Genomic DNA, 25,881 nt, shown 5'->3' on the forward strand with positions numbered 1-25,881 from the left:
ATTTTTTCAAGACTTTAGTATCTCCAGATGAACCGTGTACATTCCACCTTACCACAGACCTCACAATTCCATACCATCATATACATCACAAACTTCACACATTTATGTGACTTGCTTGGCCTCTGCCTACATTCACTACTTCATCTTGTCCCTTACTATTCTAGTAAGAGGAAAGATAGAAAGCCAAATCCAAAGGAAGAGTATTTTTCCCTAAGTCCTAGAGCAGAACTGTTATCACACACCTCCCTTCCAATGGAAGCCCCAATATGGTCTTCTAAGAACAGAAATGGAAGGAAAAAAGAATTTTTAGAAGCCCTCCATGGGAAAAAGGTCATAACTAACCTAAGATCAATCTGTTCCACTGTGAATGATCACACCTCTAACTTCAAGCCAATCATCCTGAAAATAAAAACTAACAATCACTAGGGATGGACTGGTGAAAATTCTTCCCATTAATTACAATGGTAAGGCAGAGAAGAAGGCCAAGAGACCGACCCCTATTGAAGGTGGGTCCTTATCTCATAGGAATAGTATTTTTCTTCTTGCAAATAATCCATATTAAGTGATAATTCCCAACAAAATGCATTAGCAAATTTTTATATTTTCTTCAAAATCTTTTAGAAGACATTAAAATAGAATAAAAATTAGTTCTTAAAAACTTAAGATAGGAAATTAAGTATACATACGTGGAAACCTAATAAACAGTCTTGGTCACTAAACTGTATTTTTTATTGTGTCTTATTCAAAAATACATGAATTGCTTCTTAGTTCCCAGAAAATGCAGACCTATATATACTGCCAAATTACCACAGCATCTCTTACAAAATGCTATCTGTTCACAATTATGGTACAGGAAATTCTGACATCTCCAAATTGTTTAGTTGCGATCTCTCACAAATTGTCTTGGCCTTCAAATTAATTTTTAAAAACTAATTTTAATTTTGAGGTTCGATGGTAGAGGAATAGCAATATTCAAGTCAATTGTAACTAATAATACGGGGAATCCTACAAGTTAAATTTTTCATCTGCAATTTTATCAATGATGAGGCACTTCTTGTGAAATCAACCCCCAGCTTTATACACAGTTTTATTCAATCAAGAGCTATCCACAGAAATTATTTCTATTTTACTTCATAACTATAATCTTAGAAGTTTTGCTTACTATCCATAAAAAAGAGAGACAAATGGCACAGCTGTGGAGGATATAGTACCCCAGAGCTCTTAAGAGTCATTCAGTTTTTTCCTGTTTGTATCATCTTCAAAGCATGTACAAAATATATTTGATTCAAGATAAAACACTGCTTGTTTTTTTAACATATAACTAAAATGGTGTGTATATTTTCCAATGAAATTTAGTTTTTGAGATTACAAAAATCCCTAATCACAGTTTTAAAGTAGTAGCTTTTGGAAACTCTGATAATAAATGAAGAAATAATCTATTAAATACAAATGGAATAAACCCACCCAGATTATGGTAAAATTGTAGTTATACTGATTTAAAGCAAAATCAACATACTAAGGAGGGATGATTCTGCACATATCCTTTAATGAATATCTGTTGGAAACACACAAAGTGGCAGAAAAAAATATCTCTTTAACAGAGTAGAAGATACATGCAGAACCCCCAAAATGCATAAATTCTAGCAGCATCATGAGAGTACATTATCTAAACATTAGAAGAATTTAAATATAATTGGTGCTCAAAACAGCCTGTTTTCCATTAAGATAATCAAACTTTTGAAAATTTATCAGTACAAAAATAGCTTCACGAACTACTGCTGTATACACATATCTGCTTTCAACTCTCAAAAATAGGATAACAGCAGTTATTTATCAATATATCACTATATATCTGAGGATCATAATAAATTCACAATGAACAAAATAAAAAGTTTCAGTTTTCAGTATTATATTTCAGTATTACATTCTAACAGCACTGGGAAACTATAAAATTAACTATTTCCAAGAGAATTTTAGATAGTTTAAAATCTTTTAAAAAAATCCTAGAATTTATTAAGAAATAACAAGTAAATTCCAGACAGCTGATGCTATGAAGCAAATCCCTCCTGGAATGAGAGCACAAAACTTTCCTCCATATGTATATAAATACTATCAAGCATATAGTAGTTATTTTGTTTAGTATACAGATGACCCTTGAACAATGCAGGGAGTTAGGGGTGCCAACCCTCCATGCAGACAAAAAGCCATGCATAACTTTACAGGTAGTCCTCTGTATCCGTGGTTCCACATCCACGGAGTCAACCAACTGCGGATTCTGTAATACCGTAATATTTACTATCAAAAGAAATCCACTCATGAGTGGACCCTCGCAGTTCAAACCTGTGTTGTTCAAGGGTCAACCATATAGCTAATCTAAGACTACAGTCTCAAAGGATGCCCTGAACACTTCAGTGGGTCAGAGTGTACACCTGTTCAGTCCCAAAAGGATATTATCATTTAGGTTAAAAAAATATTTTTTAAGAAAAAATAGCAATTTAGATAAAATTTATTACCATTTCCCCAAAGGAATTAGTAAACATTTTCATCCTCATAATCTTCCTATTTTACACATCTCTAGACTTTTAAAAGCATTTAAATAAATATCCTAAAAAAAGTGTTAATTTATCTAAACTTATTCAATGAGAATGTTTTTGCTTAGTTTATAACAAGGACACAACACAGTACTATATAGCACCTGACTAAGCATTGAGCAGTCCACACATTTTAAAATTTAGTTCAGCAGTGTAATTTTTAAAAAAAACAAAGAAAAGAGTAAATAAAGGTAACTCTATAATGCCAGTTGAGTTAGATGGAATATAAAAAGTTGTACTAGCTTAGTAAATAAGTTTTTAAAAAGTTCAAAAGTAATTTAAAAAAAGTATTTGTGGATGAAATTATATGTCTGGAATTTGCTTTAAAAATAATACAAAAGTGGAAGAGTGGGTAGGATTAGAAACGAAACAAGCCTGGCCATTTTTTCCTAAATGTTGAAGCTGGGAGACGTGCTCATGGGAGTTCACTATAGTATTATCTCTTTCAAATATACTTGAAAATTTGTGTTAGTTTAAAGACTAACAAAAAAATCTTCTTTTCTCTTTAAAGTTAAGTAATACTTTTTAAAAAATAAATAAAGTTTACAGAGAGTAAATAAACTATAAACACATTACTAAATTTTCAGGACCAAATGAAAATCAGGGTTTTCTTTTGGTATGTTAATTAATGAATTAATAAGATTTAGGTATAAATTTAAATTTTAAGAAGAGCATAAGCTGGCTAAGTAGCTATTACTACAATCAACTCAATCAACTTGACTGACTAGATCATTGTTCCCTATATCCTTCCATCTTTAAAAGAAAAAACAAAAACCACACAGATATTCTCGTGATTTTGCTCCTAATTTAGCAATAAAATGGTATCAACCAGAACAGAGGAATGTTGGCAAAGTATCTTTTTTCCTATTCATTCTTTTCTGTTGAAATAAGTACTAAGGAAGAAAGACAAAAATAAATAGTATAAGTAAGCCTTAAAAACATAGATTTTAAATGTTCTCTGCCATGGGAAAAAAGGATAGTGTATCAAGTTTAAACATTTGTGAGTTTCAGATTTGAATAGAAATTATTTTAATATTCTTTGTGTCTCTCATTAATGAAACACTGATCTTATTTCCATATAGTTCTCCCAAAATAGAAACAGTTATTAACTTCCTGACACAACAATGTGCTTGTTTTGCAGATTAGACTAAAATGCACTATTAACTAACTGGCAGTACATAGTAGGGTCAAAAGAGCTGAGCTGTAGTTCTAAAGCTGTTACTAATGAACTGTATGACCTAGGACAAATCATCTAACTTCTGGGATGTGTCAAAGGCCCACGCTTTTAAACTTTGACGTTTTACCCTATAATCCAGCCCACACTTAAATATGTATGTTACTGAAACACAATTTCATCTCTTAATGTGGGTTTTATCCTGGTGTTTCTTATTTCATTTTATATTTCATTTTTTCAGAATGCCATGAATAACCTAGGTTGATTTCAAACCACTGCAGTTTGAAAAATCCTAGATTACACCATCTCTGAGGTCCCCTCTGTTATTTTGAGGTTCTAACATTAGCTGTAAAATACTCAATTTTCTATCTCAGGTAGAAATCTTAATTTCAATCAAGTAACTTGGAGAATATTCATTGATACTGATTGATGTAAAAACAAGTTCAGAGAATAAGTCTTCTAAAATCCTATGCTAAAGTGTTTTTTAAATAATAAGAAAACTGTTAAGATTATATAATGCCTTTAACGTAATTAAAAGCTTAAATTGACCGTTAAATTTCATTTTCAGAACTCAAATATCTCTTTGGTTAATCTATATATTCCAGTAGTCAAAGAAGCTGTACCTTCACATCAAAGAAAGTAAACTCCTATTTGACTCCCCAAAACAGAGAAAATCAATAGATGACCAGTCACAGTTAATAACTCCAAACACTAAGGATTAGCAAAATAATAAACACTCAGAAAATTTTGGGTGCATAAAGTAAACTAGAAATAGCTTTTACAAATGATAAATACAAAAGTTCTTATTTCATAATGCTGCAGTATCCAATGCACATGTCTCGTTTAAGTGTTAGCTAAAGAAATCAAGTTTATAACTATGTTCAGTGTAGTTACATCTATTAATTGGACGTGTTAAATATAATAGGAAAGAAATTTTTGCTTCCCTCAACACAAATATTTTTAAAACTGTGTATGAATCACATTGCTCTTTAGTAGTAATTGCGTATTTTAAAAACCAGTATGGTTTACAAATCAATGTAAACATATGGTCTTCAGATTGGAAGAACCAAAAATGTTCACGTGCCCAGTCATTTTTTAGCTATAGAAAAGAGAATACACTTATACTGCAATAGTTAAAGCATTACCTCTATGAAAATTCTAAAATATGCCTAACTCCGTTATGCAAAATTATTAGCATTTTTAGGAACAAATTAGAATAGCCTCATAGTCAAAGAGTTTTTCCCCATTCATTCCTAAAAAAATCTTAACAAATTCCTTCTTCTTCCTCAGCCTGACTATGAGGTCCCTCAATGTTAGTCTCTAATAAGTTTAGTCCTGTGCCCCTAATATTCAACCAATAAAATCAAAATTAAAATTCTCATGAAAAAGAGAGTTTGGAATATCTCACTTCACAATTCTCACTTCACAATTCTTCTGAATATGCTAAAGAATTTGATCTTTTTGAACGGTCCAAAGAGATGCACAACAAAGGAAAACTTTTTTCTGAATTTTAATTAAAATTATGTAGGTCAAAAGTTTCCAAAGAAGGATAAATATTAACTTTAAGACAATGACTGAGAGGTATTTGTTTACATTTACAGTTTCATAGACTTCCTTACATCCTAAAAATACCACAATATGGCCAATAATTAATGTAACTGGTTTTGAACATATTTAGGATAAATTGCATCTTTTTAAAGTATCAAATTCTTTAAAATTCAGAAGCATGTGAAGATTTATCTCCTGTTAGTTGGTGTGCAAAAATGAACCTGACATTAACATTAACAGGTCCATGCTGGAAGTTACACCAATAACTTGTCTTCTTCTTTGAAATAATACAGTGAGATCACCTCTAAGACTGGCAAAGCTTAATTTCAGAATAGGAAACCGATTAAAAAAAAAATTTATAACCCTCAAGAACATACATGAAAATGGAAACCAGGTGAACAAAGAGGGCCTTTTAGGGGCTGGGTTAAGAAATAAGTAGAAGAGATTGGCAATAATATGTTGTTTCACTGAAAAACAATTTGTACTATAATTAGCTCAGTAGCCCTTTTTCTACAAAGATAATGGAAATGTCCACTCCAGTCCATCTAGGCAACTATAAATTATTAAAACTTTTCTGAGGTTAACAGTTAAAAAAAAAAAGTCTGACCTGGAATTTTCACTCAGGGCTGTAACTTTGCAAGATTTATCTGAAACCAAGTAAGTTTCTACACAGTTTACTTAATCATGATGGTTGAATTGAATCTGTACCTATGTGAAAATGGCAATGCATTCTGAGTTGGTTCAGGCCTTGGCTCTGAGTTCTGGGTCACATCAGGTGTTCTTTCATCATCTGTCCCATTGATACTTTCTGGTGTTAAAGGAGACTGAAGATCCCCTCCTGCTGATTCCTTAAAAAAAAAAAAAAAAAAAAAGGGGGAGTGAGGATAAAAAAGTGTTACACTTTTGTTAAAATACACAAGATCATCTAAAAGTTAAAACTGACTCTGATGTATGCTTACTTATGAAATATAGTTATATTTCAATTGAAATTGGAGTCAAAGACGTAAAAATGAAATTTGAAGGAGAAAAAATTTTAAAGCAAAGCAACGCACAAGAAAACTAACTGAAACAATACAATTTAAAAATGTAAACACAATTTAGAAATGTAGTTTCAAAGAACTGAAAAACTTTTAGGTTATATAAGCAATTAATTGGTTAAAATAAGATATTCAAATAATTACTTAAGAAGAAAAAGAAGATGGGACAAAAATGCAAGAAGATTTTATTTTTTATTTGGGAGGGTAGGAAGAGAAAGGGAACAAAATCTTCAACAAGTCAATTTTTTTGATCTGCCATAGCTTTCAATTCCAAGAGTCATTTAGAAAAGTAATTGGAAATATTTCTATAACACATTATATATAACGTATTTCAGCTTTTCTTGCCTGCTACTCATAATGAAATTATTTCTCTTTGCAATATTTCCTGTCTTATTTCTATCAAGGTAAATTTAGTTTATCCCACTGGAAAACAGATGGGATTTAAAACAAAGGTCACTCTGACACCTACTCTTACGACTGCTATCATCAGATTATCTAAATTTGATATTAGAAGTCAGAATGAGGGGTCATTTGATAACCCTAGTAACCAGGGGAGGTCCTAGCACCAGATTGTTAAAGAGCAGCTTGACAGACCCCTTGCAATCTCTGACCAATAAAACTTCACAATAAAACATCAGTGTCCAATAGGGGAGTAGTTGGGGATAGTCATAATTTGTCAACTTGAAAGAATATAAGATGTCCTCAAATAAAAATAAGAAGAATATGTGTAATATAGGAAAATGCTTATAATTAGAAAAAAGAGGACAATATAAGGAGATATCTAGATTATGATAATTTATAAACTTTACATAAAAATTATTGCATGTGAAGAAGCACTAGAAAGAAATATGGAAAATATTGATATTAATGTGGTGAGACAACTTCCTTTTCTGGGGCTTCTGGTTTCATATTGCTGTATGTGTTTTATTTTACATTTAAATATTTTAACTAATAGTACCATAGTGCTATAAATTATACAAGCTATCAAAGATCAAAAGACTACTTTCTTGATTCCACATCCTCACTTAACTATTTTTCAATTATTTTTTTAAACTCTAGTTTTTTTTTTTTTTTCATTTTTTTGTAGTATTTCCTCTACTGAGCACAGGCTCCGGACGCGCAGGCCCAGCGGCCATGGCTCACGGGCCCAGCCGCTCCGCGGCATGTGGGATCTTCCCAGACCGGGGCGCGAACCCGGTTCCCCTGCATCGGCAGGCGGACGCGCAACCACTGCGCCACCAGGGAAGCCCCCTATTTTTCAATTATTAATGGAAACTCTAGTTTGACCTTTAATTTCATTCTTTTAAAATCTTTCCTCTGAATCTACTGTTTCTATTAACTGATAGTCAGTGTATGAATAGTTTGTAGTATACTGTGAAAACATGAAATTTTGTTTTACAACAAAGTCAAATCCTACTGAGGGAATAGTATCCAAAATGACTATCTCTAGATCAATTATGGACCATGTCAATTAGCCTGAAAAAGTTTAAGCAGCCAGTAAGAGACCGAGGTATTCATATGTGGTTTCAATAAATCAGGAAAATTTTTCTCCAAGAAAGGCCAAACTAAAATAATCAAGGTTGACTGTCCAATCAACTAAACAGTAAGTTGGCCAAGACCTAATTCAGTGGAAATGATAACAGAAAAAATTGCCTTGTTAACCTGAAAGGGCATAACCAGTATTAGCAACTAAGGATTTGTTAGATTTGGTTGATAAGAGTGTGAGGGCCAAAAGTAGATTAGGATTAAAAGAAAGAGTCAGAGGAGGAGTAGTGTGATTTCTGGGGTGAAATAAGAAAGATTACGAGGCATGGTTGTTGGGGAGGCTATAACTGTTGATGCTACTGAAGTAGACTCTTCTCAGAGACAAGCTAAGAAGGAGAGAAGAAAGAAAGGGATAGAGGTTGCATCAATTCCAGCATCTCAACAGGGCAAGCTTTTCTTCTGAAAGCTCGAATATTAGCTATATTTAACAAAAGGCATATTGAAATTACCCTAGACACTATACCTAAAATGAAAACAAAAGCCTAAAGCATGTTTCATTTTTAAGGATGTTTAAAAAAAATTAACATTTGCTCAAGAGAACAAGAAAATAGTTCCAACAGTACATAAGGGAAATGAAACTCCTTTGCCTTCTAACTACTCCAACTAGGTAGCCGCACAGGTAGCTGAGTGTTGTGTGAAACCTTCTAGAAATTTTACATATGCTAAAAATAGCACTGTGAAACTTGTTTTATTTAACATATTCCAAACATCTAGTTGTTTTTTAGTTTAAATTTTCTGTAATTTCCTAAACATTCCACTTTAGTTATTCCTTAAAAACCCTAACTTTCATAAAACCTACATTTTATACCTTTAAATCAAACATTAAAATAAAAAGCATGGAGGTATATCTGTTAGACTACAAACTTTTGAGAAAGTAGGATAATTCCTCTTTAGAAACAGATTCCTAAACTAATATGGCTAGCCACTTCTATGGTAAATGTTTAAGGATAAAATTATCAAATAATATATTCTTTGATCACAGTTGATAAAAAAATAAAAAGTGTAAAATATAAATAAAAACTGAGATTTAATCAACTTCTATCACCTCTCCATCCTTATTTTGAGAAAATAAAACTCACATCTCACTGTTTCTGGGAAATTTCCCTCACACCCCACACCAAAACAAATAATCTGAAAAGAAAAATAACAGTCAAATTGAAAAAAAAGTTTGCATATTAAAATGTGAGAGTATCAAGGAAGCCAGAACTAACACATGTGACCACACTATAAAAAAGGAACCTGAGCAATGATGTAAGATTCAGAAAGTGCTTAAGAATTCTCTCTACTCATTTATGAAGTGGCAAGAAAGCCCTCCCGCAAAAAGCAAGAAGCTCCAGAAATATCTTGAATCACATGGAAAAGAAATGATGTGGCCCTCACTCCAGGCCAGGCCTTCAGGGTGGTGTCACCAGCCTACTCGCAGGTGTATGTGCCATAGAAGGAGGATGGGGTGTCAAGGATTAGCTCTACTTAAAGAAAAAAAACTCAGGAAATTGCAGATGATCAATTACTGGTATGATTTATGTAAGAAAGAGTAATAATCAAAGAAAAGCCTTCAGCTTTAAATTAAAATACTGGTGAACAAATGAAACATAATATTATTGAATTTTAATTTATAAATGTAAAAGAATCTTTTTTTAAAAAAAAGTCTTTACATTAACTGACTTTTTAGATTAACTCATCAACTACTGGTTTTGATTCCAACAGATAAGAGGGCTTATGCTGTACAACCTCCTATCCTCCCAACCTGTCCCGCTCCCTTTCCACTTGCTCTTCAACCTCATCAAGACTTACATCCTCTTGGCCCTCTGCTATTATGCTAGCTGTCAGGCTCAACCTGGCTTTATTTCTCTCCATACCCAGCCTGCAATAGAAAGTCAATCACCTTAATTATATTCTCAGTAGCATCATCCCAACTTCCGGGCTTCCTTACCTTCCACAACACCCATCTCGCCAATTTCTAATTCATATCATCATTCCCTATTCTCATGTACCCAAGCTACCAAATGCTATGAGAGAAAATATGTTAAATATGCTGGTTAGTGTCATGAAAATAATTTTGAGCTCTGACTTCAATTATGCTCTTGAAATGACTAGTATTCTTTAATTTTACTTATTCCCACTTGACTCTTCTTTTTCTTTACCTAACAGGAGTCTCAAACCTCTGTTCAAGCTTTCTCTTTCTTCGGTTGTCCTTCCTCTCAGAGAATGATCTAACTCTTCCTTCACAGAAAAAATGGAAATAAATTGGCATAGACTTCCTCGATCTCCCACCTATCTGCATCTAAATCTGTTTTTATCCTTCCCTCCTGTCTCAACTCAAGTAGCTAATTTGTTTCCACCCTTCCCTCTCACATTACCCTCTTCTGCACGATGCTCCATCAATGATCCCTTCCTTCTCGTCTCTTTTCCCTTCTCTAACTCCTTCCTTCCATTTAAGAACACATTCCAGTCACCCCCACACATACATTCCAGAAAGAAAATTCTTAACTCCATATCCTCCTGAGATTATCACGCTAACCCTTTTTCTCCTCATACAAGAGAACCAAATATGTTACCTTATTCTTATTACTAAGCATTTTGGCCTCAAGAATAACCTAAAGTCATTATTTCCTTTCATTCTAGAAAGTGCTTCACATTGCCCTTCCTTCACCAACACTCCCTGTATTTACAAGTGGACTCCACTTTGTTAGGTTGAAAGTCCTCTTAAAGTCTCAACCTAGTGGAACTCTGCTCCCTGCACTGCCAAGTCATTGTCTCCAACTTAAAATGCTCTTCTCTTGACTTCTGTGCTAACATTCTCTGCTGGTTCATTTCCTACTTTTCTGTGTCTTTCCCTATATCTCCCTCAAATTCCTTAAGTGACCATCTTTTTTTTTTTTTTAATTAATTAATTTATTTATTTTGGGCTGTGTTGGGTCTTTGTTGGTGCATGCGGGCTTTCTCTAGTTGCGGGGAGCGGGTGCTATTCTTCATTGTGGTGCACAGTCTTCTCATTGAAGTGGCTTCTCTTGTTGCGGAGCATGGGCTCTAGGTGCATGGGCTTCAGTAGTTGGGGCTCGCGGGCTCTCGAGTGCAGGCTCAGTAGTTGTGGCGCACGGGCTTAGTTGCTCCGTGGCATGTGGGATCCTCCCGGACCAGGGCTTGAATCAGTGTCCCCTGCATTGGCAAGTGGATTCTTAACCACTGTGCCACCAGGGAAGTCCTTTTAAGTGACAACCTTTAAATGACAATTTTTGACCCTTGTCTCTCTTGTCTTTCCATCCTATTTTTTTCTGGATGATATCATTCTCACCTATAGATTTAACTATTACTCATTTGTTGATGATTCTTGAGACTTAGTTCCAATCCCAAATTTCTAACTAAACACTATTCACCTGTATGTCCAATAGGATTGAAATTCATTCTCTGAAGTAAATATCCTCCTTTGAAGTTCATGCTACAAACCAAGAATAGAAGTTTCAGAAACATCTAACTTAATATGTTACTTTACCATTCTCCCTTGCCTTCACTATTTCCTCAATTCTTACATTTCCTCCAAGTTCAGTCAAGTTCACCATTATGTCTATTCCCTCCATCTCTAATCTCACTGCCAATAACTAGTAGGTAAACCCAATAGAGAAACAGATAAATACTCCATTGGGACAAGCAACAGGATTAAAGACACATATCTCCACTGCCCTTACCTTGGAGAGCAAAAAAAAATATCCAGAGAACTCTAGTGAACTTTCCTGTAGTTGTAAAAGTTGTTCTCGTGGTATTTGGTTCAGTAAAACCACACTTGTCATATGATACTAAGAAGGCATCATATTAATGTATAGGCATTCACTAACTCTAATGGTATATTTGTGGGCTAGATATATAAATAATATAGTTTACAATAGTAACAGTTGGCTAATACAGACCACTTTTCAAAAAATCCATTTATAGTAGGAAAATCTAAAACATTCGAGATTTATTGCACTTGAAATGTCCTTAGAAATGATATAGTTCAAACCTCTAACCTTACAGATTCAAGAACCATGGCCAAAGAGATCAACTGACTTTCATAGGATCAAATAGCTAGTCACAGAGAGCCTAATAATCACTTACAATAAACCAGTGCCATTGGGTAAATATAATTTATCGTTAAAATGAACATTTTAAAAATTATGGTATTTATAACAAAGCTAAATAAACTTTATTTTTCTTTGAATACACACACCCACACACACATATAATCCATTTTTTCTATAAAGTGAATTCTAAAAAATCTTGAGGAAGAGGTTTAGACATACTAAATATAAATCAAGATAGCTACTACAATATATTTAATGCTATACAACCTGATATCTTAAATGGAAAAAAAAGCCCATGACTTTTGTTTGGCTACAAACAAGTGATGGAGTAAATAGATTTTACTCAATTTAAAAGGCTTAGTCAACTGACAGCTAAAATTTATTTTTTTTCTAAACTCCAATGAAGAAAAATGTGGATTAAATGATCATATAGCCCCTTTTTCTTCAATGCTTATTCTGAGGAAAGCACCTAACAAGTTAACTGAAATACGGTATTTTTAAAACTGTGAACTATGTAAGAAATTTCAAGTTTAAAGTCAATCATCTCTCTTGATTTTATATCAAATTGACTGTTTAAAATATTCCCATGGAAACATGAGACTATAAGATCTCCAACAGAGGAAAAGTTCTAAATTAATGTCTGTTATTTAAAGAGAGATGCGAAAGAAACTGACAACTAATATGTGATTCAAAGTATTCCTAGAGATGTTACCTTGATGAAGACAACATGAAGATTATCTGATATGACCACATATTTATATCAAGTGTACAACCTTAGCTCAAGAGTCTAAGAGGAAATTGGCCAACTTTGTTCTAAATGCCAGACTCCTTTCATCACAAGCCTTTTGGGAGATGGAATGGTTTGTCTACAGCACTATTTCTCAAAGTCTGATTCCCCAGATCAACAGCCATCAGCATCTCTTGGAAACCTGTTAGAAATGCAAATTCTCTGGTCCCATCTCAGCCCTTCTAAATCAGAAATGCTAAGGTTGGGACCCAGCAATTTGTGTTTTAACAAGTCTTCCAGGGGCTTCTGATATAGGCTTTATTCAATTAAGGCATCTGTATTTTTCTAAATAACTTATGTCAGGGCTTTACATCATCATCTTCACCATTACAGCCACATTGGAAACTCAGCTGTTAACATTTATTAAGCCTTTACTATATGCTAAGCACTCTGTAATCTTTATTTAATTCTCAGAATAACTTTGTAAGAAAATATCGTCCTTATTCCCATTTTATGGACTAAAGAAAATACTAACGTTTCTAAGTTCAGAAAACTAAAAAGGGTTAGAGCCCAGATCAAAGCCAAGCTCTAGAGTCTACATTATTGCCATTATTGTATGACAGTGTCAACATGACATTGCCATTATCATACTTATTCCACCCAACAATCCTGTAAGGTAAGTAATGTAATACTCATGCTGCAGATGTATCAACAGACTTGGGTTAAGCAATTTTTCCAAGATCACATAGAGGCAGAAAAAGAATTTATGTCTAAGTTTGTTTGACTTGAAAATACATACGCCTAACTAGTCTGCTATACCACATCGAATAAAAGCAAAAGCTATGACCAACTCAGTGTCCACTCTTATCAATTATCCCATTTAATCTCTCTACTCCCTTTGCTGAATTCCTGAGTAATATTCTAGTCTTCAGGCAGAGCGTTAATTTAGTATATTGGGTTAAACCAGTGAGAATCAAGCTGTGCTTTCTAGCTGAATAGAATCAGAGTAGCCAGAGGTCATACAATTCGAGTCAAAACAGAAATAGTAATGACCTCTATAAGGGACTGTCATAAAAAAAAAAAGAAAGGAGAGGAAAGAGAAATGAAAATACCATTTTCTCCCTATTTCTCTGGCTCTGTAAATTAACAAGCAGACTTCAAATATTTTAAAAAGATAAATTAAGGTCAGTATATTTTGGCTCTCAAATACTAATGAACTTAAGACATTTCTTTATTCTTTATATTTCACAGCACCTTCCAAATACAAACATCTTTGATATATTCCTTTGATGAAAGTAAAGGCTTAAAGACATTCCTTCCACCAAAGAGAAGCAGGTATCTTAGCAGCAACTTGTAACACTTCATGACCAATTAAACAAAAACAAGTTATGATTAGAGAAGCAGGAACTAAGTACAAGGGCAAAGTGTAAATCATTACAATTTTATTGGAGTTTCTTCAGTATTCTCTTATTGAATGTGTTATAGCATCCTCCTGTGACACTAGAATCATTCACCCGAGGAACTGGAGCTCCCAACGTGTACTGGTACTAAATTTTAAATAGGCTTTTATGCTTAAAAGCATCACTACATTATCACAGTACTTAGGGAGATAGATTCAAGGGAAGTTTCAAAATGATCATTCTTGTTATTCCAGGTCACTGCAAGTACAGAGGAGGTATCATGGAGCTTTGGCTTCAATCCAGAGTACACCTTTAGTCTATGAGGAAATATGTACTTTAAGCATACTCAACAGAACTCTTCTTTCCTCTGAAAATACTCAAAACTATTTATACCAGTAGGGTTTACCAAATAGAGTTGGGTGCCAGGGGTGGGGAGGAAGGTGAAGAGCAAAATCTTTTCTAAAATGTTCCAATCATTTGGCTAGTCACAAAATTCCAAGGCAATTACTATTTACTCACTTAAGAAAGTTTTATGTAAATCAGCTACTACTGACATATTCCACAGAAACATTTGTAACATCCAATCCTTCCTTTTATAAAATCTCCTAAGTACACTTCAAAAACAATTACTCTAGAGAAGAACCCAGCACAAAGCTGAACCTTACTCTTAAGATGACAATTGAAATAAAGATTAACTTTAGAAAAGTCTATTATTAAAAAGCTGAAAATTATTGGCTTTCTGTGAGTGATATTATTACATTAAAACCTTTGTGAAAGTACTGAAATGTAACTAATGAATTTTATTTGGAGATGTAATTAATTTCCAACTGAAGAAAGACTACAATGGACAAGTAATAGGTATTAACTCATTTGTTAAAGGAAGAAGGGATGCTTTTTCTTTTCCTTTTTATTTATTTATTTTTTATTGGAGTACAGTTGCTTTACAATATTGTGTTAGTTTCTACTGCACAGCAAAGTGAATCAGCTATACGTATACATATATCCCCTTTTTCGGATTTCCTTCTCATTTAGGTCACCAAAGAGCATTGAGTAGAGTTTCCTGTGCTATACAGTAGCTTCTCATTAGTTATCTATTTTATACATGGTATCAATCCCAATCTCAAAAAGGGATACTTTTTTAAAACCTACAACCTTTGGGTCTCAGTGCTGAGATGTAAAATGTCCCAACTGTCAGATTTAAACACACCTTAAAATCAGGTAGAACAAACTATATTGTTTATATATTTTTATTTTCTGTATATTGTGACGTTTTGACATCTTAAAAAACCTTTCTGGCTAGCCAATTCTTAGAGATAGCAGGGGGCTAAGGTGGGAGCATGGTTTTGATATGCAAATTAACCACTCCAGGCCATACCTCCTCTATCTGGCCCCTCCAACCCAGGAGACAATATTCCTCTGCCTTAATCATCCAAGGGGCCCGGTACCAGGCAACTAGGAACTAACTCTGTAGTTTACAGCCCACTGAAATCATTCAGACTAGCCAGTCCTAAACTGTTCACCCTGCCCTGCCATTCCCAACAGAAACCCCAGTACAGGCTCTAGGCTTGGTGTTCCCCTGTTCTCTTGCTTTCTGCCCTCTGACCACCCTGAGGCATCCCTGGTGCCCCCCCAGAGGTGTGTCGTGCCTCCTGTTTCTAGGACCTGTGAGGACAATAAACTTTTGTTTTCCCAAGCCTCTCCTATGTCTTCTCTTGCGGGGCTGCACCCGACTGACCATCACAGAACACAGAATACAAACAATAGGGCAATCTATGTTTTTTATATACAATTGTTTTTAAGTTGTATGCACATTAAAAAACTGAGTTTTAATTACTAAACAGATTTTTCCCCGAGATTCTTGTACACATCGGTATACAGGAAAAAAACCCTTTCTCCACTAGTACGGATTAACTGAAGGGTGCATTTCTATGTCTACTTTGGAATCCAATCACCTTAATTTTGCCATTATTTTCCTAAATTTATCTCTGGCATAAAGGATACCATCTAAAATGAACAAGGCTTATAAGAAAGAATAAATATTAGATACCCACCTGTGAAGGTGTACTGGTAAGTTCCATCTTTTCTTGTGATTTCTCCTTGGCTAGTCGAGCAGCTTCTTTAAATTCCTGAAACTTTTCTGCAAACTGAATGCAGAAAGACTATATACATTAATCAAATAAAAATAGGTCTTAATGCCCACTTTTCTCTTAGTTTTCTTCCATTTTATGGAATAACTGACTCTTACACAGCAACTTAGCCCTCAAATCAATTACAGGCAAAATATGAAAATGACAGGAAAATAAACCTAATATCAAACATTTGCGCACTATAAAGTACTCTGAGATATCTCATTAAAAAAATCATGATAAAACTAAGTTAGAATTTGGTTTCAGCTAGCTTAGTTTTGTCTCTCCTTGGTTGTTCAGATATACTTTACTAAGACCAAGGTGTGGGGTACAGGTTGGGAGTGGAATCAGTAAAATGGACATACTATGTTTGTTTCTCATGGAGAAAACTAAATCACTTAAGTGTCCACTCCTACTCATCTCTGTATCTGGAGCATGCTTTTAACTTTTACTAGAATATAAACTCTTGTATTAGGTAAGGCATTTTATTTGCAGCAGTACAAACAGCAACGTTTACTACTGTCACTAACTGACATTACTAAAACTTCATTTCCAAAGATTCCTAAACAGCTAATGCACAGCAGCAGAAAGGAAAAGCAGGACCCCACAAAGGTCTTTAAGATTGGTAACAATTTTAAAAAATTACTTTATATGAAATGCTAACTCTTAGGAACCCATGGTAATCAAAGAAATGTCATGGCCACAAACAGTATCTATTTATGAACTGGAAATGGAAACTAGTCTGTCACTGTTCTCAGAGAGAATAAGGCAAGGCTACAAAATAACCAAATTTAAAAAAATCTAAAATCTTTGTGCAACTCAAAACATCTGTTATAGCTAGCAATTAAAATATGAAATTATAGGTCCCTCTTCGAACCCCATAAGCCAACCCTGATTTCATTGCCATCTTGGGAAGGAAAGCTTTGGAAGGAAAGGCTCATGATACCCTGACCTGCCAATAGGGAGACGGAGGAGGGTCAAAATTAAAGTTGTCATTATTACAACTTTCCTTCTTAAACCTTGTTACCCCCACCTACAACTTGTAGATCAGGAAACTGAACCTGTATTATTATACTTATCTAATTAAAGAGACTATCTCATTACTGTAAAAAAAAAACAAAAGTTCTGAAAATAGAGCTAGAAAGGTCTCATTCACATTGTTGGAATTGAAATAAAAGCAAAACCATAATTAATTTCTCTTTATGTAATTTGAAATAATACACAAAGTTTTTCTTACACTAATTTGGCATTCCAAAGTAGTTAATGTTTAAAATTCTTCTCAACTTCATAAAGACCCATGCTGTTGCTAATTTTTATAGGTTTAGGTTTCCATGATAACAAAATACAACTTGGTAAGCACTCTAACAATCCAAGCATAGTTGGAATTTTCCTCATACATCAACCTTAGGAGACCACAAATTTCTTTCAAGGCTGCTGCTCTCTCATATTTTGAGAGTACCTTGCCTAGAATTGCCTTCAGAGCCTTCTCCAAACTCTTACAATGTTTCATTTCATGTATGATTTTAGTGACAAAATAAGCCAGAATATTTACATGCTTGCTTCATTTATGTAAAAGATTATGTACTCCTTTGGGTCCCTTATAGTTTACAAAGTACCGACATTAATCTTCAAGGTAGCTTGGAAAATAAGTCATGATTTTGTGATCTTTGGACCAAAACATTCTGAAGAGACTGATCATAAGCTCTTGGAGCCGAGTCTAGTGAATAAACAAACTAGAGTTGGCTCCAGGAGTTACTGAGTTGTTTCCTAATGGTTAATCCACCCTCACAGTACAATACTAGAATTCGCTACCGGTCAGTTTGGTCAAAAGCATATGCTAACTTTAAAGAGGAAAAATAAAATTCTTTAACTATAAAAGCTATTCTCAGAAGGAAGATCAGATAAGAGGAGACAATATGATTAACAGAATTTAATAAACTATTTCTTTGCCACATTAGCTATCTGCCCAGTAACTTGAAAGATGTAGTAAAACAACAACAACTTATTATAGTCAAAATTACTTAGGCTCAAAAATCATTTCATGCAGGCTTTAGAAATTAATCCACAATTTAGTTCCTTTGTTGTCAAGAAATTCAGCAAGTGTAATATAATTATAGTTTTAATGTTTTTGCTATAGGCTTTAATAGACAATTTCAAAAGAAAATTTCCAAAAAGGCTCTGAGTAATGGCAAAAATATTAGAATAAATGTGTAATTTCCTAAGGGGATTGTTTAGGGAGGGACAATGCTTAACTCAATGCCTGTGTCCCTGCTATGTTGAAATACTTTAAGTCTAAAACTTATAACTTTACCACAGCTCAAGAAATACATTTAGAGAATATAATGGGTGTAAGAGAAACGAAATCAGGTAACACTTGTTTGTTTTAATCATCTTACAGAGAATGACTTATATTCATCAAGACGAAAGTTAAAATAGTTGTAAAATTGAGCTTTCAACTCTAATTTATATCAAAAAGATAACAAAAGCACTTGAAAACAACAGTGTTAAGGAAAGTTTACAACTAAAACAAAAGGAAAGAAAGATTATTTTAACTACTGAACTATCTAATTATAACTTCGTCAATAAATAATCACAAAAGTGTAAGATTTTTTTAAAAGAAGTAATTTTTAAGAATCTCAATGATTTCTACAAAGAAGAGCTTAGGTTTCACTTAAGTATTAACGGTGTATATCTAACAAGAGCCTGATTACCCTGCACTTGAGCTATTTCAACTCTCAAGCCATCAGATCCTATGTATACCAAATCATACATAAAATATGGTTCAAATGTAGGGTTATTCTTTTAACTGAATGCTTCAAACAGAGAAGTTTTAAGCATAACTCTTTGGGTCTGGTGAGCATCAAATGTGAAGGGTAAAAGTGAGTAATCCTCATCCCCTTGATCATCTTGTTATCCTGAGATTGTTTCCTTTTCCTTATAAACTCTTTCTTTGTGACATCCACAAGAACTCAAGGTGCTGCTGGTATGAACACTGCATGGCTTTTGTTTATATGCAGGAAAACTGTTTTCTTTCCAGTATTTAGCCTGGTGATGCTCTGTATTTTATCAGCGGTTCTAGCCACAGTAATTTACTTGGTCAGTTCCGAGAACTCCTCATGGTGTCTCTTAGATCTTACTCTGTGTTGCATCAGAGAGCTCAGAGTAACTCTCACCCAGACAAAGCACCACTTTCCTAAACAGTAACTTATGCGCCTGCTATTATGTCTGAAATATCACTATCAGCTTGAGTTTTCACAATTCAGAAGCGTTTGGTGTCTACCTATCTTACAGAACATCAACCAAGGGTGCTAACTCCCAAGCAAAGTCCATTCTGAAGTGATAATTCCCACATTTTATTTCCTATCATATCTAGTTAACCACAAAAACCCTCCTCAATCAATGGTGACTGTTTTTAATGTATACAATGTTTCCAACTGACAGTGGGATCCACTGATCTGTCACTTCTTGCTCTGCTGTCACTACAGTCATTCTGAAAATATCAAAGAAATTTCTCCTACATTTTATACTCTCCATTTTCTGTTATATATTTAAGACGTCTGACTTGAAGATGTAGATTTCCACTCAGATCTTATGATTTAACTTACTTTCGAAAGATGATGCTCAGAGGAGAACCCCAGTCCATAAACAGTGTTTGCCCTGCTATCAGCCCACTGGCCAAACTTCTGAGATGTTTTAGTAAATGTCATGTTTGGGGTGATGGTGCTGTTAATTATTGCCTGAAAAATAAAACAAGTATGAGTAACCAGCCAAAAATTCGCAAATAGGCATTTAAGCACAGGACTATTCAGATACATAAAAAATCAGGACTCCTATTGAGCCACAATGTTAAATATATAAAGAGAGTTAGAGAAACAGTTTTTAACATTATAAGTGACAGTGTGGCAATAGGATAATAATAGAACTATAAATATAATGGCACTCTATCAAAAATTTCAATACTTTACAAGCAAAATAAGTTTTCCTGTGATGCAAAAACTTTTAAAGAGTTTTTAATGTGGTCAGTGTCTTCTCTTTGAACATTTAGGATCAATATCTATGAATTTTGGATAATACTCACCGGAAGCAAGTAGGTTTTAATAGTTGTTTATTTAAAAGTAAGGTCCCCCTCTCCAAAGAATCTTTCAAAAATGAAGGCAGCAATAGAACAAATTTTCTATTTGATCACTATTTTCTAAAATCCATCAACAAGAATTTTCTAAAAGCCAACTTACTTGAAATATACTGTGATACAGAAAAGACTTTCAATCCTTTAGTAAGTTTTTCTTTACTCAAGAGAAAAACAAACCCTTAAATATATACTTCGCTTCTTTACATATAAAGTGGTATAAAATCACGGTAATGAGAATCACTATCACTTCTGTTTACAATATAGTTTCTTAGAAAACTAGCCTTTTAGTACTTTATTAAATATTAACTTTGCTGATCACTTTAATAAACTTCAACTACTCTTTAACACATTAATTTCAGTTCGTTCATCCCCTCTGCCAGTACTACTGTTAAGGTGTAGAATCAGTTTTAGTTAAGTAGTCTAACGACTCTGTAACTGAGATTGAGATTACAAAGTGATCCCAGTAATAATAAAAATAGATACGTTATCAAATCCATAAACAGTTATTTGGTGAACTATTAAATGTGGAATAAGAATCAAGCATTCCAGAACAAAGCTAAATCTGTACACCACATGAACAACAGTACAAACGTAAATATTTATGAGCTATGCAGGTATGGATGAAGTTATAATGAATGCATGACATTTGTCCTACTAAAGTAGACAGTAAGAGAGTGGTGGCTTGCCTTCTCTCACAGACAGTAGACATGTTATCTGTTGTTACATGAGAGCCCTTATTCTCTATAAGCATTTTCACCTCCGACAAAATTTATACACTAATATACTGCCTTACCCTTTGGTTCAAAAGCTGTTCTTCCTGCCACGTCATTTTAGATCCTGTAAAATGTAGCTAACAACTGCTCTAACATGCAGGGTTGTCATCAAATGAAAGATTGAGTGAGAAAGAATATACTAACGAATGGTAAGGACTCGTTTGGATATGCAACTTTTCACGTGTGCAAGTACCCACTAAATGCCAAGCACAACTCTAGGAACTTGAGATACAACAGTGAGAAGCAACGTAATTGTGGATTACATTCTAGAGCAAGAAGAGTCGGTCATTGAACAAGTAAACAAGTAGCTGACCAATGAAATTTTCAGAGAGTGGTAAGTGCTGTGAAGACCATAGATCCCAGGATGGGATCAAGACTGAGAGGCAGGAAGGCAAGGGCTGGCCAGCACTACTTTAGATTTGGTGGTCCTTGAGTGTTCCCTGAGGAGGGTACATGTACATGTGAGCTGGGATCTGAGTGTTTCCAAGGAGATATGGGCATCTTACAGCTGACCCTAATAACTCTCACATAGTGAGGCGACCACAGGCTTTATAAGGCATGTAAGAGGTGTGACTCATGAGCTGCTGGTCACTGACCTTCTGGTTTGGCTATTTCAGACTAAATTCTTTCTGCTTTTATGGTTAAGAGTTCCACTTTAATCCCCATTCTGAACCTTTCCTTGCCTCCATATGACTTGTTTTGGGATTCTTTAATCAGTGAATAAAACTTTAAAATAAGAGATGATTCTGCACTTAAAATTATTTATTAGAATTCTTAAAATAGAATGCTACTATAAATCCATGTAAAAAAATTTTTAGTTCTTTAAAATAAATATGTCTCTCAATCCCATAGTTCTTGTCTTTTCAAGGAAAAGAAGTAGAAATGCTGTGTCATTACCAACCATATAGTGCCCTGATCCTGGCCCTTGGCCATACTGATGTCTCTGCAGCAGGATTAGAAAACCTTCAAGCAAACCTGACTTGCACAGAAAAGGCCTTAAGTGAGAACAAATGGATGTTTTCTAATCAGGGGCACCTAAGATTTTCCCAACTCATCATGTTGTGCAGAAATAGAAGTGAGGGTGGGGAAAAGAAACTCACCCATTTAGCTGCATCAAATAAACCACTACTGCTTACCAAAAAACTACTCCTGCAGGAAACTGCAATAGTTAATAGCATCAGTTTAGAAAAGTAACTAGAAAATGGAAAATGTGATAGAAAATATAACGCCAGTACAGAGAGTAGATTTTATTAAAAGAAACAAAAAAACTTTTTCACAAGAGTTATATAAGAGCCTAATAATTACAAGTTACAAAGTATATTCAAAAATGGAAATGACAGAAGCAATAGTTCATACTGCTTCAGGAGAAAAACACATGAGGATTATTTAATCACAATGGACTTGGGCCTACTTTACCTTTATATATCATTTAACTGCCCTCTGTAATAAAACCACACCTTATCCATGGTTTGGGCCAAGAGCGAAATACAAATTACCGAGAATTGAAGGTTCAAGTCAGGGAAAAGAAATAAATTAACACTCTAGGGTCTGAGATTATAATAATTAATATCTGTTAATTTCACTAAACAGTTACAAAATCTGGCAAAATTATTCTTCATTAAATAAAGCTTCAGAGAAATTAACTATTGCTATTTCCCAAGTCCTATAAATCCTGAGTAAAAATGAAAAGACGATCAATTATTCAAATAAATACATGTTAGTCACTTATGTACAAGACAAAGTGCAAATAGCCCCTGGGGTCCTATAATCCAGTTAAGGAGATAAGGAATGAGCACATAGAAAAAACAGACTGAAAGTTCACCATTAAATTAAATTATCTTTTATTCCCCCAAACCACTAGGCAATAAATAATTAAAAGCTGAATAATATTAATAATAACAATAGCAGTAAGTGTTTGTATAGTGATCACTATACATGCTTTAAGTGCTTTTGCCTAAATTATTTAATCTTCACAATAATCCCACGGTGTAGTGATGTAGTTATTTACATTAGTTCTTTTTTTACAGATGAGAAAACTGAGACATGAAGACATTAAATATCTTGCTCTAGGTCACATGGCTAGTAAGTATTAAAGTAAAAATTCAAACCAGATGGTCCAGCTTCAGAGGCTGTGGTCTTAACTCTACACTGAACTGTGAAAATTTCCTAGGAATTATCTACATGTATTATTCAAAATTCATTGAGGAAAAAATGGAACTTCCCCCCTATTGAAGGGTATACTCCATCAGGCACTGAGGTAACCAAGTGCTTTGTAGATACTAACTCAATCCTTACAGCTACTACTGAGGTGAGAACAATGAAGCTCAGAGAAGTAAACACATAATTTGCCCCAAATCAAAAACTTCATAGATGGTAGAATTGAGACAGAAACCCAGGCAGTCCATGCTCGTAAACATTTTACTATCTGCCTCTCCTAACAAATAAAAACAGGTCTTGTCCATATGCTTCTCTTCTGAATAATAGATGTCAGCTTTATTATTGAATACTGAACTTAATATTGAAAGACTTCCTATGATTTAGGGATTTTGAACTACCTACTAGACTATAGAAGTATATCTGAAAAGAAGTCTAGTTCCTCACTAGACTACATGCTCCAAGAGTAGAAACTGTGTCCATTCTGTTGAAAACTATATTCCTAGCACCTAACACAGTGCCTGACACAACAGATATGCAATGAATATTTATCAAATAAACTGACTTCAAATTTGTAGAATATTTTGGCTTGTAACTCAATATATATATAAGGTGGTTAATCCAAGTAATTTAGGGGATGAAAAAGTTGCTACCCTAAAAATGATCAATTTTGTTTTTTAAAAGGTAAGTTTTTAAAGCTCAAAAGAAAATATTTTATTTTAATGAAGATAAAAATCTTCTGAATAAAACTGAAGTGTATACTATATAAAGCAAAACAGCAAGGTTATTTAATGTAAATGTAACTTACCTTTGAGCCATCTAAACTGATTATCCTATACACGTTTCTTGTGCTGTCATAGAAATAAGACACAGTAACTGCGTGCTTGCTGGTGGGTACCCAGTTCTTCTTTGTGTTTGGGTCGATCTGGAAGACATGAGCTCGAGTGCTGAAGATGGGTTGTTCCCTGTAGGGGAGAAAACAAAATGACAGGATGAAAGCAGCCACTTTTATTCCACTGGACAATAGAACATGAAAACTGTATGATTCCACTTACCCAAAAATTCCCACATCCTTGAAAATAAGAGAAACTTTCTTTTAAATTTGAATACTCAGTATTTTAAGCTTCTTTAAAACAATTACAGTCAATCCTTATTATTTGAAGATTCTGTGTCTGTGATTTTGCCTACTCAGTAAAATGCATTTGTAACCCCAAAATCCATACTTGAGGTACTTCCTTGGTCTTTTCCAGTGACCTGACGTGTACCTTTCCACCTGAGGTTGATCAAGGTAGCACTCTGCCTTCTTGTTTCAGCTCTCATACTATAAACAAGTGTCCTTTTTGCCATCTGTTTAGCACCATGAAGTCTGCATTTTTGTGCTTTTTGTTGGTGCTTTCACTGTTTCAAATGGCCCCCAAGCACAGTGCTGAGTGCTGTCTGTTCCTAGATGTAAGCAGACTGTGATGTGCCTCATGAAGAAAAAATGTTACATACGTTTTGTTCAGGCATGAGTTACAGTGCTTTTGGCCATGAGTTCAATGGTAATGAATCAACAATATATATTAAATAGGGTGTCTTTAGATAGAAACATACATCAAACAAGGTTATTATTGATTGGCTGATGAAAACGTTGTGACCAGAGGCTCACAGGAATCTAACCCTCTGTTTCCCTCTGGATAATGGTTCAACACTCATTAATTCAGTGTTTGTGGTGCCTTTATAGAACAAAACCACTGCAAATAATTAGAACTGACGATATGCTGTTTAAATACAAGTATCTTATATGTGACTCTCACTAAGTTAAAAGTTTTTACCCATTTAAAACTACATTATTCTGGTTACAGGTAAAGAATTTACTTTCAATATAATCTTTACTCTACTGAAAAATATAAGGAAAACAAAGTAGCCCATCATCACAGTATCTTTTACTTAGATCAAGTAAGGCCTTAAAGATAAATAGAGGTTTTTAAAATTATAATTTCAAGAACCAAAACTTATCAAAAACATATATTCAAAATATGATCATTACAGATTTCTTTTACAGTCTGAAAAAACAAGCATGAGATGATCTGTATGTGATAGAAGCATTATAAGGCAAAATTTTCCAAGTTCTCAGTAAGAATTCTCTTGTAAAGAGCATTTACCAAAAATTTTTTTGGAGTCCAAATGTTTCTTTCATTTACATAACACTTTTCTTTCTTTCCTAAAGCAGCTTAAGGTCCTAAAGAGACTTTTAACTGGTATTATATATATAATGTTAAAATTAAGTAAGTTTAAATTTTTTAATTTTTAAGAATTAAAATTTTTTTCCAATTTTAAATTTAAAGAAGGGAAAAGAGAGTATGGAAAAGAGTGAAATTAGAAAACAGGCAAGGCAAATCTTGGTCTTTGGCAAAATGATCCTTCGGTTTCACAGTAATGGGCTGGGTGTCACATATGTCTCCTATGATTTACTTTAGCCCTTAAAGAGCTATTAGGAAAGGGAGGTACCTTCCCTGTATGTAACTGGTCTCTTCCCAGTTTCATTTCTGGAAACCACCATAACAACTGTTCTTATTAAAGAATCACTTTTGAAAGGAAGTGAGCGATACATTTTATGCCCCTCCCTAAAAAATGAAG

The 25,881-nt window shown here is 34.0% G+C and overlaps 1 protein-coding gene across 7 annotated transcripts in view; it reads right to left on the reverse strand.

Annotated features, from left to right (window-relative positions):
- Positions 1 to 25,881, reverse strand: part of HOMER1 (homer scaffold protein 1) — a 125,540-nt gene that overhangs the window by 56,497 nt on the left and 43,162 nt on the right. For all 7 annotated transcript variants that reach the window (XM_007102958.4, XM_028493020.2, XM_007102957.4 and 4 more), the window contains 4 exons: positions 24,071 to 24,227; positions 19,812 to 19,943; positions 16,132 to 16,224; positions 6,022 to 6,161 (listed from right to left, as the gene is read on the reverse strand). In XM_007102958.4, coding sequence (XP_007103020.1) covers positions 6,022 to 6,161; positions 16,132 to 16,224; positions 19,812 to 19,943; positions 24,071 to 24,227 — 522 coding nt within the window. The remainder of the gene's footprint in view (positions 1 to 6,021; positions 6,162 to 16,131; positions 16,225 to 19,811; positions 19,944 to 24,070; positions 24,228 to 25,881) is intronic.

Source organism: Physeter macrocephalus, chromosome 8 (assembly GCF_002837175.3).
Source record: "Physeter macrocephalus isolate SW-GA chromosome 8, ASM283717v5, whole genome shotgun sequence".
In the NCBI taxonomy this organism is placed as follows: Eukaryota; Metazoa; Chordata; class Mammalia; order Artiodactyla; family Physeteridae; genus Physeter; species Physeter macrocephalus.